We start from the raw sequence: 18519 nt of genomic DNA, 5'->3' as shown, positions 1-18519 counted from the left end.
GAAAAAAATAGTATATATACCACGGTAGAGAAGTCTATTATTGCCTTCGCACCTTACACCCCTCGGCGCATGCGCCTCGAGATGTAATCTTGGTGCTCAGGCAATAATAGTGGACTTCTCTACCTTGATATATAATGTACTATTATTGATTAGTACAAAATGCTAAACTGTCAAACTTGAACAACGCTTACTAAATTTGTTACAAAATACCGCATTTCCTTATAATGTTTTTTAACAAATTACATACGTGATGAGACACTGCTGAGTAAGAAGAATATTATTGTTTGCCTTTTTTTTATGAGTTTAATTAACAACCAATTTTCTATTGCAGTAAAAATAGTCATATCAAAATTCACTTACAAAAACATCATAATATGCGAAAAAACTAAGTATCTACTGCTTCCTGTCTACACAAAATAATTGCAGGATAGTCCCCAGTCACAACAAAATACCCACGTTGAATGTAATAGTGTAATGACACCTGTCGTGTTGTCTTGCACTACTGTCATATTCAATAATATCCGTTAGATCTATCAGACAATTCCCAGGTAAAACTAGAATTGTCTAAAGCGGATAGTTAAATCTGGTTTTACGTAGGAAATTCGCGTCTTTACTGAAATCGTGTATTAGCATATAGTGTACACTGATCCATTTTGGTAGAGACCACCCCAGAGTAACGCTACTCGCCACATTATTATGCGGCAGAGAAAAGCGATGCAAGCTTTATAGGGGAGTCGTTGGTGTCCGTCTGTCCGTCCGTGAACCAGGGCCGTAACTAGATATGACCGCGCCCTTGGCGGCACTTCAAGTTTGCGCCCCCCCCCTTACATCTGCGCGTGGGGGTATTAAATACCCCCCAACAAAAACGCAAGGACCGGGAGATCCTTCTCCGAAAATTTGCTTAAGTCCAAGGTTTAAAGATTTTTGATCCCAGAATTCCACTTCTTTAAAACATGGAGGAAAGATTACAAAATACAGTGTGTCCAAAATAAGAATGAACATCATAGACACATCGGAAACCATAAGAAGTACACAGTCGGTTAAATTAGAAAGAGTTGCGCATTTTAGGGCTTAATAAACGATGTTTTAAAAATGCGGAAATTCCGATCAGTTCCGAAGATATTAAAAAAAATTCACAGATTTCGCAATCCTTGCAACCATCGGGGACATTGGGAATGATAACGGTATAACCTATAAAGTCATAAATAACCCTTCACACGGAATAAAATAAAATAAACTTTCTGAATAATAAACGGCGTAACATGCTTGTAATACACGAGTACGGTACAATCAACACTAGACGCGACACCACTCTTTGTCTACTCGGCAAACCTGGTAAATTCATACCCATACAAAACATAAGTATTTCCAATGCTAAAACCGAAAGTAACTTTTTAAGCTCACCATTTTACAAGATTTTCGCTGCGACGTTTCGTTTTGAGAAACCATCATCAACTTCATATTTTTATATGAACCGGAAAAAAGTACATAATGTATTGAGTAGCATTTTTTATTACGAATAAATACAATTATGTATGGTACAATATGTCATTGAGAAGAACAAATTATTTTGACATTTTGTCAACGCCTGCTAAACCAAAATGTTAAAAATTTAGTAATAAGCCATTTTTCCGAGCTAAATAATAAATCATTTTTAACATTTTACTCTCGAGTTTACTGTAGTAGGCGTTGACAAAATATCAAAATAATTCATTGATGGTTCCTAGTTTAAATGATATAGGTGATAAAGAATCTTATTGTGCCATACATCGTTGTTGATTGTTTCTCAAAGACGTCATTTGTACAGCTTAAAAAGTTCCTATGAAGAAGTGTTATTTGTTTTTTGATATCTTTTCAAACACGACCGGTAAAAAATAAAACCGAATATGATTAATTTCGTTTTTTTCGGAACTGATCGGAATTTACAACTTTTTAAAATATCATTTGACTTGCTTGTTTTTCCTTCTTATATTGGACACACTGTATATATTACATTACCATAAGGAGGCAAAAGGGGGGAACGGCAGAGATGAAGGTAATATCACTTTGTAACGACCCAGCTATTCACAGTCACAGTACGTACAGTATTAACAATCTGGAATAACATTTGTTTAAATAACCTGAATTTTTTCACGCCTCTCTGTCTCTACCAAACGCTTGAACCTATTCAGTTCAAACTTTGCACAGTTGACATATATGCCACATGTAGTAAGCCTATTAAAAATGGGTCAAATCCAATGACCCCGTGGTGTCACGCTTCTCTGTCCCTGCCAAAGGCTTGAACCAATTCGGTTGAAACTTTGCACAGTTAACATACTTATATACCACATGTAACAATCCAATTAAAAATGGGCCAAATTCAATCACACCGTAGACTGTAGAGTCACACCGAGGTGCTCTACCGCTTTTTTAGATGCTCTTTAGGGGTTTATTTGGCGATATAAGTGTGGAGGCGTTAAATCTTTTGAAAGTTGTTGGGAAGACTAAGGTTATATGCTGTTAGTTTCTCGTGATACCTGATTGTAGCTGGTCTTGTTATTGGGATATTATGAGCTCACTTTAGCTAAAATATTTTCCATGATAGACGACTTCCAGTTCTACTTAAAATTACCTTGGACTTCAAATTAGTAGTAAACTTACCATAATTTAAACAGAACGGTTTATGAATTATTTGAATTTTTTTGAAATGTTTAGAAGATTTCCTGTTTCACTAAATAGATTTCCTTCGGCAATGTGAGCACGATATACCTATTATCGCATTTGTTTAAGATTTACGTAAATAAGACCTATGGATTACTAGCTAACATGCATACAATTGGTGACATGAATTCTGTTAATTCATGCCTGCTGCCTACCCAAGTCCTTCTTCTAAGCATATCGAAAGACATGTCCTCTTCTAAATACCTTTCATCCGTATTTCTTCGTACGACTTCATTCCAGGGGCACCTGTGTCTTCCGCGCTTGCTTTTTCCTGGTGTTTGCCAACCAAAGATTTTCCTAGGACACCTATATCTTCTTGAGTTGTATAAATTACTGTGCAAGAAAAAGCAAGAGCTATAAACAATTAATGTAAAAGTAAAAATTAAATAATATATGAATTCAAAATAAATTTACGGAAAAGCTCAAGCTGGTGCTTTTGAATCGGTCTCATCGCATGAATCTTACATGCACATTTTCTAAAATCTATGTACAGTAGTTTCCCATTTAATTATACACTCAACTTGTAAGGAATATTGCATGTTAAAAAATAAAAGTTACAAAGATTCTTTGAATGTGAATATTTTTGGATATATAAAAATAATTAAATTGTCATTGAGGCACATATATTTCATTGTAAGATATTCTTACAAATCTTTAGACTGTGGGGGCGTGATTTTAAAAAAACCCCGTTCCACAATACTACGATAATCGAAAATGCAGAAATTAAATAGAATTCAATAGATCACATGCATAGCATTTCAACTGCTCATTGCTCGAAATTTTTACGAAAGGTATTTTCGTTGCTAGTTGGAACATAACCACGTCCACAAAGGACCCTCACCGATGGTGATACTTGAAAGAAAATTTCAAATTTAGATAAACGTGGTCACATTGTTTCCCAATCCAGCGCACTTTATTAAATTATCGTTTCATTAGTTTGCTCGTTTCATGTTGATGTAATCTTAACGTAAGTACCTCTACGTTTCCATAAATCAGAAAATATTTGCATACTTAACTGATGTTGTCGCAATTGGTATTCGTCAACAGATTAATTATTCAAAACGAAGTGTCTCCTTCCATTTATAGAACATTTCACATTTTTATCTAAACGACGTTCATATTAAATTAACGGGCAAAAATGAAGGAGGCTGCACGTAATTTATGTCATTAATTGTATCCTCTCTGCAGTAGTAACGTAGTCAGGTGCTCACAGCAGGATAACTCAAAGCCAAGTATATTATATGAAGTGAACTACTTCTTTAGCGCAGGTAGCATACTGACAGCAGAAGAGAGATATTGACCTGAGAACATGCTTTGGTTTCGTCTATCTATTGTATTATTTTTTGTTATAATTTGTGGACTACCATCATCAACGTAAATTACGCCGCCATATACCACGTTTTTATCGTGGTAGAAGAGCCGCTTAGAATTTCAATTATTGCAGATAGTTCATCATTTCGTTAATTATCGGGTTCTCAAATTTTGACTGGAAACAAACACGCTAGGAGAGTATTTGCAAAAATAATTAAATTATTTTAAACGATATGTTATCCAGTTTAGTACATGATAGTTAGCGTGTGAATGTCATTGCATACCAAGTAAACATATAGCCTATTTAATGGATAATAAAAATATCGACCAACGCAAGCTAGCGTACCTACTTTACAACGTTGACATGCAAATTTCGTTTAAGGATGTTGACAAGAATTACGTATCGGCCGATTAAAAAAGATTTGATCCTTGCGTGTTATGGTACCGGCATAAGTGCAAAAATAATGTACCAAGTTTATGAAGATATTTTATTTTAATTTAAATATGGAAAGCTAAGAGAACGCCAAGAAAGTATGATCGGCAAGCCTGTTTATTATATTCCATTGTGTTTATGAATATCAACCACAACATATCATTAATGAAGCATGCCTGTTCCTTGATACAGTTCAATGGAAGCAATCAATGGTGCAGAAACCATAAATATTTTACCAATCTGACACCCTTTCTGATACATACAAGGTAATGAAGCCATTACATTCACGTGGACACGAATTACCTCATAAATCCATTGTTATTGTACAATATTGTGCAAACTCTCAGTGAACTGAAAATATTTCTCGAAGTGAGATTCGGAGATAGTGTTCAAAAGTGTTGTGAGGCGTTTTTTTCATAATCCATTACTTGTAATGATTTTCGACATGTTATCTACTTCGACCATCCAATATATCTCAAGGCAACGATCTTCTAATTAAAGTAATTTTTATAATGCGTTTTTAGCTATAGGCACAACCGTTAAAGTAAGTTCCGTTCCGTGCTACATAATTTCTTAAGATATTGTATTAGATACCAATCAATCTATTTAATTGATGGTTCTATCAATCCGAAAAATATTTTGACTGTAGGTAGGTATACCGGTAGCCGTAAGTAATAATTCATATTCCGTTAAGAGGCGAGTGCTTCTTTTACTATTTATAAAAATTGGGCGGTAAGATAATAAAGATAATCTTATCGTTTCGACATATGCGATTTCGACTAGCTGATTGATTGTCCGCAGTTTCGCTACTTAGCATCTCGTTGTACAACCTATTAGCTGTTATCTGAAGACATCTCATCTCCGGTGGTCCTATCCTTCTTACTTTCCTACAAAGCGCATATTCTCGTAATCCACTTTGTCTTTTTGTTGTATTATGCATACCGAAATAAGTGCGCTACCTACCTTAAAAGAATGATCATAAAATTAATGGGAATCATTTTTTTACAGTTATAATGATTAACGTGATTGATTGCATGATTGCCGATTACCTTTATATCCTTAGAACCTTTACGATTAATAGTATCGTAAATGAACCATTACAAAAGTTTGAAAGAATTGTAAAGCATATTTGGAGTTATTCATTATTCGTATACGGTTTAAATTTCGTTAATGAATTTTCGTTATAAAATTAACCGCATCAAATTAGCTCCGAACAGCTTTCATTGTCGGTACAGGCTTCTTTACAATACACTACCTGTTTTTATGTACGGATGTACAAGTGCAATAATGTTTATGGCAGCAGATCAATTATACTGCTTAGGTACGTTATTAAATTTTTTTCAGTATGGTATTCATAGTAGGTAATTAGGGACGATGGATATTAATACTAAAAAATATCAGTAGTTTTGGAGAACAGTTGCACACACAAATCTACAAATACACCAATTATTTCAGGGTGTATAAGGAACACACCAGATCACAAGGATATACTCAACCGGAGGAATAAATGCATTTCAGGTGGTTTGATATCTTCCACGAATTACTGGCTTAGTATCTTCAGAAAGTAGGTACAATTTCTGGTGTTTCTCGGTTTGCAATTAAAAATCTTCTGTAGGTGAAAAAATGTAGGTTTGCCTAAGTTTATGATGGCCGTTTCTGAAAAATCATGGGGTATTGATGGGCTAATATTAGAAACGATAATTCTTTTAGTGGGGACTTCTTCTCTTCGGATATTAAGTTCTACGTTTGCTATAGAAATATCATTGTGTGATTTGCTTACAAGCGCTTTATTTGAAAGATATATGCAGATTCTGTTGTTTGAAATTCCAGATGCGAAAGTGACATTTTTTGGACCTATATATCCCCTATAACTATGACATAGTCAAATAATTTAACGCCTTCTTCTGCATGGAAAACAAGCGCTTGGTCACTCTTAGGAAAGTCTGGTTTGGGTACTGATTTAGCAGCAGACGAATATGAGCTGGCATTGTGTTGGCTTTCCTCGTTAATTGTCACAATTTCAATTAATTTTAATAATCGTTCGTTGATTATGACAAAAGAAACCCATCAACAGTCATCATAACCATAAGGTTAGATCATTTTATTACCTAAAATTAAAAATGGTTTTAAAAGAGATACAAGTGCATATGACATTTATTACCTTTATTAACTTCCTAGCTCGATCTAGCTGGCTAGTGCGATTATCGTATTATGTTAAAACTTCCTCAAATGTCCACGTTTTAGATTATTTTAAGCAATTTTATCTGTCTGTCTGTATGTATGTATGTACGTACTTACGTTGGCAATTTTCCGAGATAACGGCTCGACAGATTTTGTTCAAATTTTGGATATGTATATTAGGCATACGGCAACGAAAAGTAACGCTAGATTTTTGAAAAAACTTTCTCAAATCAAATCAAATCATTTACAAAGTAGCAAATGTGGCTTTGACATGTCAATAATGTACAACGTAAATAACGTAAATATAGAAAAAGCAAAATTCGAGATATAAACTACAAATTTTCAATAAACATATGCAAACTATGGACGTACACTACACATCAAAAATTTGATTTAAATAAATTAATAACGTTTACGCTTATCATATATGTGACACAAGGGTGTAATAAAAAATAAACGACATATGATGGGCCGCAACAGCATCGAACTTTTCTATTTTAAATACCAACTTAAAATGTTTATTAAGTTATTCGAAAGAACTTATTTTTATGTGTACAACCTCCAAAAATTGTGCGAGATTTTATTACAAATAAACTGAGTAAAAAATGTGTAGGTAAGTTAAAAAACTAAACTATTTTTTGTCAGAAAAACGGTTACAATGATTTCGTTTAGCGAATGTACATTAAGCATAAAGGATCTAAATCTGTCAAAAAAATGATTTTTAAATATAACAGTTTTTAGTGCCGTGACGTCATTCAACGTTTCCTTTCAATCGTAACCCAATTATTAACGAGTCAAGCTTTGGAGCCATTCCAATACAAGTATTAACCGGGAGCAACGTTGCTTGACTGTCGACAATAAGTGAAGTATTAGTAATAAACACAAACAAAAGTAAAAAAATTTTGGTTTATGCTACGAAGCTGTTCTGTGAAGAATTTGGGACTTTTTTTAATTGAAAGCCAGTTGTTATCGTGGAACTGCAGGAACTAATCTACTTTTCAAAGCAGTAGCTTTTTAAAAAAACCATCATATTGAATTTCTCGAACCCCAGTGTTCACAGCTTTCTTTAAGCAAAAGTGGCATCTCATTATTTACTACTATACATATGAAAAGGTAAAAATCCATAGAGTGTCAAGGAGTATGAATCCTCAATCTTTTTTATAACCGGTTGTTTAAAGTTACAGCATTTCGTGTCCGCAAATCACTTGAAGTACCCGCAACATTTAGACAGTTTTTTGACGTAAGACAAATACACGATCTAAAAAAGTTAATCAAAGAACTTCATTAGTGTACTTAACTGAAACGTCAAAAACTTAATTAAATGCCGATAAATTAGCGAACAATACGATATAGTTGAGTAAGCATGAAATTTATTTAGCTTTATTAGCAATATACACGTTTTTCAGGGACCTATTTTTCAATTTATTACGCTTCTCCCTTTCACGACGAAAAAAGCTTGTGGTTTTCCATTTTAAATAAAGGTACAGTATCAATTGCTGTTAATTATTGATATTTAAGATGTAGGCAGTCTACCACATCATCTTACAGTTAGTCCGATCGTAATAGCGTAATTCTTTCCCAGCGTCTTTGGAGAAGCAAAAAGCTGTGACGTTTTGTAAACATACAGGTACGTTGTGAACTAAATAAGCGGTCAAGCATGTAAAATAAAAGTGACCATTTAATAAATCCAAATATCTACCGATCTCGAATGCAAAATTACGACTTTTGCTAGCGTTCGTTTATCAATTATTCCTAGATACTATCGGTGCTTAAAATTCGGACAGGTGAACGGCACTTATACTAATTGATATATAAATTCACAAGTTCTACTTCAATATTTTCTACAAATTACTACGAGTATTTTACGAGTGGGTATTAATTAGAGCATCCGCAACTAAAAGTATAAGCACGTCGGTTTAATCTTTTTTAAGGAAACTGTAATTAATATGACATATGAAGCCCGATTAGTTTAGATATATGAATATGGAAATACATAACATTTTTAGATTTAAAGATTACCAACTTTTTTTATAATTAATGAGATCCTACTGTTTTATAATTACATTACCTATTTTTAAAAATCGTTATGACTCTATTTCTCTTAATCAAGCAGATATCGTGATCTTTTCATTAAAATTGTTAACTTACCGTTTCTAGTTAATTATCTAAATTTAAAATGCTGGCATTCTTCTAATGTCTTATGATATAAATCGGGAATGAGAAGTTCGAGTCACGATATTTGCTCAAAGAAAGATAATCGAATGGGTATCAGTAAGTAACATTTAATTATCTAGTCAGGCGCATAAGAAAATTAGCTGTCACTTCCTGTAAAAATTTAAAAGCTGTCAATTTATACTTCAATCATTAGTACCTTTTTTATTTTACTTGGTCTACTATACTAATACTGGTTTATGAGATCACTGAATCTGCATTCCTTTAATGTCCTCTTTAATACTTTCCATTATCATTATACAGTTTTCATAGATAATTTATAACAGATAAACGTAGAAAATAGGTGTGGTTAATGATAGTGCCGAGGCGCTATAATTTCTATTTTCCATAATTCTATTTGGGGCCATTGAATAACGGTGAATAGGATTTATCAGCTGTCAAAACATTTTATTGCCAATGTCACTAAAATCGTTTTTAAGTAGTTCGTGGCATTATAAACGTGATTAATGTTGGTAATCTTTTGTTGACAATGTTTCCCTTTGAATGGCCCAGAAGGCAATTTCAGGACGAAATTGCGCTACATAGAATCAACTCAACCTAAATGAAGTACTAATCCGTACTGTTGGATCCGAGTTTTCGTCGTTATTTGACAAACTTGACGTTTACGCGTTGAGTGAATTTTACGGTAATAAGTATTATACCACACTACGTTCCTGCGATATTGAATATCAGGAATTAAGCTCAAATAGAGAACGTTAAACTTTGCACCAATAGAAAGTGAGTTACTGCAAAATTCAAATTGGCCAGGTAGTCGCCAATTTTTTTTTTCAGTGATAAAGGCTTCGACTGTTTTTGGTCTTTCGCCTGATGTACCTCCTTCTAACTTAAATCTTATTGAATATATCAATACTCTTTAAAAATGAAACCAGTCGTTGAATACTGTTCTGATCGTTATGAAGGACTTCTTTCAAGTTTTTGGGCAATCCGTGCGTTTTCCGATCATTCTCGTATTCAGGACAACCCAAAAGAATGTGTTGCACTGTATATGGCTCGCTGCATCTACTACAGTTTTTAATTTCACACCTTCCCAACATATGAAGGTGTGTGATATTGGTATGCCCAATACGTATTCTCGTATACACTACTTCCTCTCTTTTATAAATGATTTTTTCTTGAATATAAATTAGGGAAAAATTAATTAGCACGTTCTACTTCACAAAGTCAGGTTTTTCATGAATTATTCTTTTAAGTACGAAAAGTAGCCGATAGGGATCGTTTTGGAACGTTGCAATGAGATTTTGCACCTTGAAAGGAAGTTATTGCAAAATCAAATTGGCGAGACCGGCTTCACGTAGTCGAGAATGTTCCACAAATGATTTTTTTTCTGGAGTAGGCATTAGGTACCAATAAATACGCTTTTATGCCCTGGGAATTAAACATAATTTATTGCAAAAGTGAAGTTATTGGCACTCACGATCGGGGATTTCTGTGATGAGAGAATCCATAGAATTTTAGGAACTTGAAACCTGTATTTAATATTAACAATCAGCAGAATCTGATGACAAGGAATAATTTTATGAATTTGACTAATTTGAAGAATGATTTCTGGTAATGTGAATAAAGGATTTGAATAATCCGAACAATCTAAAGTAAAATGAATATTTAATAAACTATTTCAAATCAATATAGACAACACGCGACAGACACAGAGGGACGGATAGAATGTTTAAATGACCAAAATTTAATCAGTTGGTCCCTTGACCACTGTGTACCTATTACTGAAAATTCGAAACCGTTTGCGAGTATGTGTACAGACAGGCGAACGGACCAAAGTCATGAAAGAGCTGCGTTGCTCGTTAATAATTTGATATACTGACTAATCTGGGAAGTATGGGAAACAATGCATTGTTGAAGAAACGAAACGATGACGAGGCTAGTGACACTGAAATAGGCAATTTGAAGAATCCGAAGCAACCAAAGAATGAAATGGTCCGCAGAATCCCAAAAACAGTCCGAAGAACTATCTAAAACTAAATAACCGAAAGGATGGGAAGCACACCAAGGAATGGAGAAGCTATTTAATTCATTCTTATTTAAAATTCAATCACAATGTCGAAAATGCCCCCACTCTAGGTAACATTTTTGAGGGCTCTCATCCTCTAAAGTCTAAACATTTATTAGCGAATAATATGTCAAAGGTCTAATGATACATATTTGTCTTCGTTTCCGTTATATAGATATAATACTTCTAATCACTCGGATTTACTGCAGTGTTGGTTTCCGCGAAGAGATGATGAGTAGAATCAAAAACATGCCCGAGGCAACTGAAAAACAGTACTCTAATTCAACAGTATAGATACCTGGTCACGATACAGAAACACAAAAAGAAAATGTTCAAGAGCAACTTTATATGCATAATGTATAATTTCACCAGCACCATTAGGAAATTTAAATTTCCTTTGCAAACGACATGTAAGTATTTACATTAAGAAGACTCGTACATATAATTTACGTTCGCTAAGTACATTTTCAGCACAAAGCATCAGTCCTGAGAAAGGATACGTCGCTTTATTAACGAAACTCTATTATAGTACTTTGTCTAAGGGTCGTTATTAAATGAGTTGAAGTAGCCAAAATTTGAAAAATAAAAAACACCACAATCCATCTCGGTAGATTGGATACTATGCTCTTGGTAGATTACATCCCTAACATATAATTACTAGCGGACAGTAGTTCGATAGCGAGCCGTAATCACAGACTTTGCTCGAGGCTGATCGAACCGGCTACCGTTTTACATTCAGCCAGCCAATTAATACTGCACCATATAACGCGTCCATCTTAAGAGGAGACTTTTGACACGCCAGATCTCCGACGTAAAATTTATATGCGGCGGAGGAAAAATGTGTAATTGGATTTTATGGGAAATGCCATGATATATGGAGATTCTTATCGGCGAGCGTAATTTATCAATGCATTTTACGATATTTTGCTAAGGCGATCTACAAGTTGCAGATTACATGTAAACCATTCACAATTGTATACCATTCGAATGCGTGTACTAAAATCTCGCCCGTCATCGGGTAATTAAAATAAAAGCGTACATAATAGGCAATTAACGATTAAAAACGAAAGCGATCGAGTTAGTATAATCAGCCCGATGGAAGCTTTCAGAAAATAATGATATATTAATACCCAAGAGTGCTACTAGTATGTAAAATAGCTTTATAATCTATATAGAGCGATGTATATTATTTAGCTCGAAGCGAACTACTTTGGTACGTTATTTGTAGGAAGCGCGAGAAATTTATCTTCAACTCGAAGAAAATTATGCATTTACGAAAGACGCGAAGGAATGGTGGCAGAAGTAGAGGATATTAGTGATCCTACGCGGAGTGTGTCTATAATGATATATGCAAGACATTAAGAATGCGCAGAGGCGGTTGCAAGATGGCGAATCGCCCTCGGCAACTGATGGGCTTCCTGAGCAAACTGTAACATGCACTGCTTTTCTTATGGCCTTTCTTATTTGTTTGGCATATACAATACGTGTACTTAATAGTCGGGCATTGCAAGTATAAACGGGGTGACTTTACCTCGAGCCATTTTTTTTAGTAAACAAGCGTAATGACAATAATTAGGGTCGTGGCAGAAGGATATTTCGGAATTTTAAAAACGCTCCCGGTCGCAATTAACAAAAGCGAACTTGTTTTTCAGACACTGACTAAACGATTAACTTTTTTTAAAAACAATTACTTCCTATCTTCCTGTCAAAGCGCTTCATCTCATTTCATTTGTGCTACAATTATAAATAAAAGCAAAAGTTTCTACCAGCCGCGCAGCAAATGTCAGACAAAGTAAATGATAGTCTGGCACAAAATAACAGCCCATATGAGATTGAATCCGCGGTATCTTCGTCCGATCAGAAGCACTAAACACATACTTCACCTTTATATGATGGACTGGTAATTAGATGGTGCGCTTGTCACGCGCCGTTTTACTTATATAATCACAAAATAATCATAGCTTCTGAAGTACACCTTCGACGAATGGAATAATCCAAATAATAATTAGAGGAGATGGACCTGAAGGGTGATTGAAAATCGACTTACCGGTATGTAGGAAGAGGTGGTTCTTTAAGTTTGTATGCTTGGAGAAGCCTCTCGAGCATATGTGGCATTTAAATGGCCAGGATCCCGAGTGGACGTACATGTGTGAACGAAGGTCTCCTGGTGTTGGAAATGATTTGCTGCAAAGGCTGCATTTGTGCGGCTTATCCTGCAAAAAAATCACTGATGTCAGAATAAATAGTTCTGCTTCATTTTCATAGAGCAGCCAAAATTTGTGGAACCTATTACCAAATAGTAATTAAAATGTTTTGTTGAATGGTGCACATTTTGAGCAACACTCGTTTTCTTCCTCGTTTCGAATGGTTGAACATTGGGAAAGGACTGCATAGATTGTTTTTGTTTAATTAGACCAATTTCTATGAGTCATCAGAAGGTGGAAGGAATGTCACTCTTAATAATGTTTCATAATTTACTATTATGCGCTGTTTGGGCGGAATCCGAGGAATTTTCGTTTTCTTTTAAGATTTTGACGATTTTAACCCTGAAGGACCAGTTTTTCGCCAATAACGGTTCAATAAGTTTTCAAAGCAGACCAAATTTGCTATAATTTAAGCTTACCCACATCCGTTTGTATAGGTGTAATAGATTTCTAGATAATGCTTTTCAAAGATTGTCAATTTTTCGAATTCAAAAATCTTTCACAATACTTTATGGGTGACGTTTCTATTCTGTTTTAAGCCGGGTCCACATTTGACGAACGTTGCCATTCGTTCGCGTTGCTGGTCGTTCGTTTGCATTGCTAACCATTTACAAACGCTCGCACGTAGTGATAATGGCAAGGAATGTGCTCGCGATGCACTATGCATTCGTCGCTGTTCGCATTCGTTCCGCGTAATACAAACGAAATTTTAAATGTATATTGTAAACTGGCGAAAGAATCACCACTCGCGAGGAAACGTAACGTTACCGCAAGTCTCACTTCAGCCGGAATAGCTGTTCTCATAAATGTATTTTGTTTTGCAATTTTGGGCTTGATCATTTCCAGAAGTGTACTAAAATCCACACGAGACATTCTGGTGAAGTTCTTAAAAAAAGTATCATTGAGGTCTTTTAATAAATCAGCACCGCCGTATGTGTTTCGACTCAAGTATAAATCGTGTATCCACACACTTCTCTGTGGTCTTTTCTTTCGTCGTTTTATTATGTTGTTTATCAGGACAAACGCCACACTTGCCGCAACCATTTGATTATCACTCATATTTTAACCAATAAACAAAAACACCCTTTCGTCAATACTTTCAACAAACGAATGACCACAAACCTTTTAAAACACGTCCACATTGCAACGTTTGTGAGGATTCGTGGCTCTGCGTTAACGTTTGATCTTTTGAATTTTACCGACAATTGATGGAACGCGTTCGTTCCCATTCGCAATCGTTTGCACTACCAACTTTCAGTTGCGAACTGTCGTCCACACTAGAGAAACGTATGCGAACGAACGACCGGCAACGCGAACGAACGGCAACGTTCGTCAAATGTGGACCCGGCTTTACACAGATGCCAAGAATGGGCGGTATAACGCAGAAAAATAAAACGAATAATGAATTTTGTAAGGTGGTAGTTTCTGTTGCCAACTAAACTGTCGAACAATCATTAGCTGTTAATGTCAAAGATCCAAGAGCGTAATCGTTTGATTTAGTTCTGTTCAGTTCAGTGCTGGATATTTTTACTTTACAATAGGTTGATGCCGTTTTTTATTTTCCCTGATTTTTTGCTGATCTAGAAATGGTGGAGGATGTATTGTGGAGAGTTGTTACACAAGATATTGACAATCCAGCCACAAACCTATCAAGTGAGGAAATGGACGATGCTCAACCGTGCCCGTCCAAGAAGGGAAAATATACTTATATGTAAGTCAAACAAAATTTCTTTTTATAAAATGACTGTTTTGAGAATATCATTTACACCTCTCGTTTTCTTTTATAGAATTACAGAACAACAAAATAGTGCTAACAATTTTCGACTTTGAAAAAATCGATAAACTTTGAAAAGCATTATCTCGTAAACCATTACGTCTATAGAAACGGTTGTAGTCTCAAATTGTAAACAATTTCGTCTACTTTCAAAGCGTATTCATTAGTTATTTTCGACAAACTGGTCCTTCAGGGTTAAAATCGTCAAAATCTGAAAAGACAACGAAAATTCCTCGGTTTTTAGTATATTTGATACTATGTTGCGTTCGCCGCTCGAGGTCGAAAACTTGAATTATACATTGGGTTAACAACATAAGCAATCCTAAAAAAATCAGAACTACCGGATTTTACGCATGGTCTGATGTATATAGTTACTGGACTACACATTTTATAAGAAAATTTTTTTTTCCGGGTCGATCTGAGACAATTTTTTTTGGGGGCTCAAAAAAAGGCAGTGTATAACCTTCCTTTTTTTTACCAAAAATCGACTGCACCAAAATTTCTCGGGAAAACACGTTTTCTTATTAATTTTGGTGCGTAGAATCCAAAACAATTCGTACTTTTTCGATCAGACTTCTCAATCAAAAGTTATAGACTAGAAACCAATTTCGAAAGAAAATTCAAAGGGCTGTAACTTTTGAACTAGTAGCCCAATCTTGGAACTGTTTGAAAATATGGATTCTACAGGCCACATATTAGTATTTTGTGCTTTTTTGGCATAAAACGTTTTATATTGCTATGTGCAATGAAACGGTCACTAAACTACTTACAAGCCAGCTCAATTAAACACAAGTATTAACAAAATCTTTTATACGACAGGATTAAAATTTTTTCTGGGCACGTCCAGCATCCGCTGCTACGAAAGATCTCGATAAGATTTTAATTTTATTAATTTGAGAACCTCAGTAGCCTTGACCAAGTTCACAATTCTAATTATTTACAGATCAACAGATGAAACAAATTTATTAGACAAAATCAATTAAATAAGGCTGAAATAAAAATAGGCACTCAGGGCCAGAATACACATACCACGCTACAAGCGATCTATTGAAACAATTAACTAAAGAAATCTTAATTGTGTTAAAGTGCTTAAATCCAAAATATCTGGTCAATTGAGATTTTCAAGAAACAGAACGTATGAACAGACACAAACACCAACTGATGTTGCTTCTGAAACTTCACTTTGTGATTGCACTTAAATCTCGATTTAAATGACACTGAGTTCGTTTGAATTACAGATGTCCACCACCAAAAAAGCAAAGATTCACGTCTTGCTTTGCTATTTAAAATAAAGTCTCTTTCTTTTCAACTTTCCGAGCCATCTCCTTCTTATCAAATTATTGCGTCCTCGAAAAAACTCACACCTGTCTACTTCATACGTCATATTAGACCATTTTGTTTGATTTTTTATAAGCTATATTTGTGCTAAGAATACTTTTTTCGATACAATACTTACTTTTAGAGTTATTTGCGAAAAACCGTCTGAAAACGTGGTTTTTTTAATTGAAAAATGAACATTTTCTGCATGATGCAATGATGCGGCAAGGAAGTACTTCTTCAATAACCATAATCTAATAACTTGTCAGAAAGTCATGCGCCCTTAATGTTATCTTAGTTAATATTCGCGATAGGTTTCTTCTATCGTTAACGATTTTTCAAAATTGAATAAAATGAATTAAAATGTGTGTTGCTACACAATCGAGATGGTTTGTTTCAGCATATTGTAAACATAGAAGTATCTGCATTTTTTTTACAATTGTAACTGTCAGCCGATTATCGATTGCCGGATACAAATGATCGATTTAAAAGGAAAATCTAAAGCTAATCGATGCACGCAGAAAATTAATTACACACAAGTGCAACTTCATCCATCACTTAATTGTAAAAGGAAATCGCCGAATTTTTTTTCTCGAACCGCGCTAATAAGAGAACCCGACTTCCTTGTTTTACCTCCGAAACTTTACAATTGAATTAGTCACACTGCATTTATAACCGGTCCCACCTTTAGATATATTCATTAGCAGCTCGAATTTGTCTCCTTTGATTATTATTAAAATAGGCGTTTTGTAAGGAAGGCTGAACTAATTTGTGTTTGTAAAAATGTCAAAACTCCCGAATGAAAAATGTTCCAGGATGGGTAAAGTCCTGTGTTATTTAATTTCTCATCCGAACAGGTATAAAGATTACGTTGTTTAAATGAATGGTTTTCGTTTGGTCATAAATTTGTTTTTACAATTTCTTTATGGATAACTCTATTAATCTATTGTTGATCTCCGCGATTACCTTATGAAGAAAAAGAGAGTCGTATTGAGTTATTTGACGCTAAACAGGTCTTTGACAATTTTTCATGTAAAAATTTGTCACCTTAAATTGGTAGTCATGTATGGTACTGTAAGTTACATGGGAATGGTATGCTAAATTTTGTTTAAAAAAATTATTCCACGTAATTCTAATGATTTATAGACAGTTTTACATGTTTTCAATTTTTTTACAAGATCAATCTATTGCATTCGAATGGCATACAAAATTTCATGACATAAAAAGCCTAAAATACCGATTTAGTGTCTTTAAAGATATTTTGAGCAATTAATTATATTCAATTTATTTCCAAAAGAGAATGCTTAGATAAAATACGTTATTAAAGAATAATTCCCAACAAAATTGATCGGTTGAAAGGGGTAAGTAAAGATTTTTTCATTGGGTGGATGTTGAAAAAGACGCATCCAATCCTCAGCTTTGTGATATTTTTGCATTTCATAAAAAAATACAATTTAGAGTCATCGATAAAACTTCAGATACATACAAATACACAGCTATCCAAACCCAGAAAACGTATAATACGTAGGAAATTGATAGCTGTCACAATCTGTGCATTATATGGCAGCACGTACCTTTTGATATCGTGGAGATTTCGAATTTTGGTTCAATTAAGTACCTATTAATAAAATTGCTCTTATTTCTTTCTCCCAATCGTCCGATCGCTCGCACGCTGGATGATTTCATATCCATAGATCTAAAAAAGAAGAGTAAGTCGGAAGTGGGTACCAATAAAGAGAATGTGGTAGTCCCCGAACCCCCAACAAGATTAATAATGGCGGAGTCAAAACTTCAAACGCGAATTGTGGGTGAACGGGACGCCGGAAATGGGTACCGAAAAAGGGAATATGGTAGCTCCCAACAGATCTTGCTGATGGTGGAGTCAAAACTTCAAGTGTGCATTGCGGGTGAAATGGAATGTGATGGCCCCAACAAGATCTTACTGATGGTGGAATCAAAAATCACAAAATGGGAAAAAAGGTATGAGAGAGGCCGGCTTCCAGGCTTTTTTAAAATGAAAATTTTTTCTCGCTTTTACTGCAAGGGGCGTCTGTTTAGCTACGCATCAAATATTTCGGTTTCTCTGATTTAGTACGACTAAACGCTTTACTATAGTCTCATGAGCCTCAGATAAATTCAACCCCTAGAGGTTCTCAAGCTATGTATCTTAAAACGAAAGTTTTCTATTATTTAGTAGGTATTCACTACAAGGGGTGCCTATTTTGCAACGTATTAGTTATTTAGGTATATAGCAAGAGCGCGAAGTTCAATTTTGTATAACAGACAAAATCATCTCCTAGCCGTTTATTGACCTGATTTAAATTGGTTAAAGGGACCTATGTATATATTAATAGAAAAATATATC

General features: G+C 34.7%; 1 protein-coding gene across 1 annotated transcript in view; it reads right to left on the bottom strand.

Moving 5' to 3' along the window:
- Positions 1–12814: 12814 nt before the first annotated feature.
- The window catches only part of LOC116175559 (protein odd-skipped-related 2-like), a 93052-nt gene continuing 87347 nt past the window's right edge, over positions 12815–18519 (bottom strand). Inside the window, exon 5 of the mRNA XM_031493732.1 lies at positions 12815–13072. Coding sequence (XP_031349592.1) covers positions 12815–13072 — 258 coding nt within the window. The remainder of the gene's footprint in view (positions 13073–18519) is intronic.

The sequence above is a fragment of the Photinus pyralis genome, unplaced genomic scaffold, assembly GCF_008802855.1.
Source record: "Photinus pyralis isolate 1611_PpyrPB1 unplaced genomic scaffold, Ppyr1.3 Ppyr1.4_LG7, whole genome shotgun sequence".
Classification (NCBI taxonomy): Eukaryota; Metazoa; Arthropoda; class Insecta; order Coleoptera; family Lampyridae; genus Photinus; species Photinus pyralis.
The sequence above is the reverse complement of the archived record's forward strand: the minus strand, read 5'-3'. Positions and strand labels throughout refer to the sequence as shown.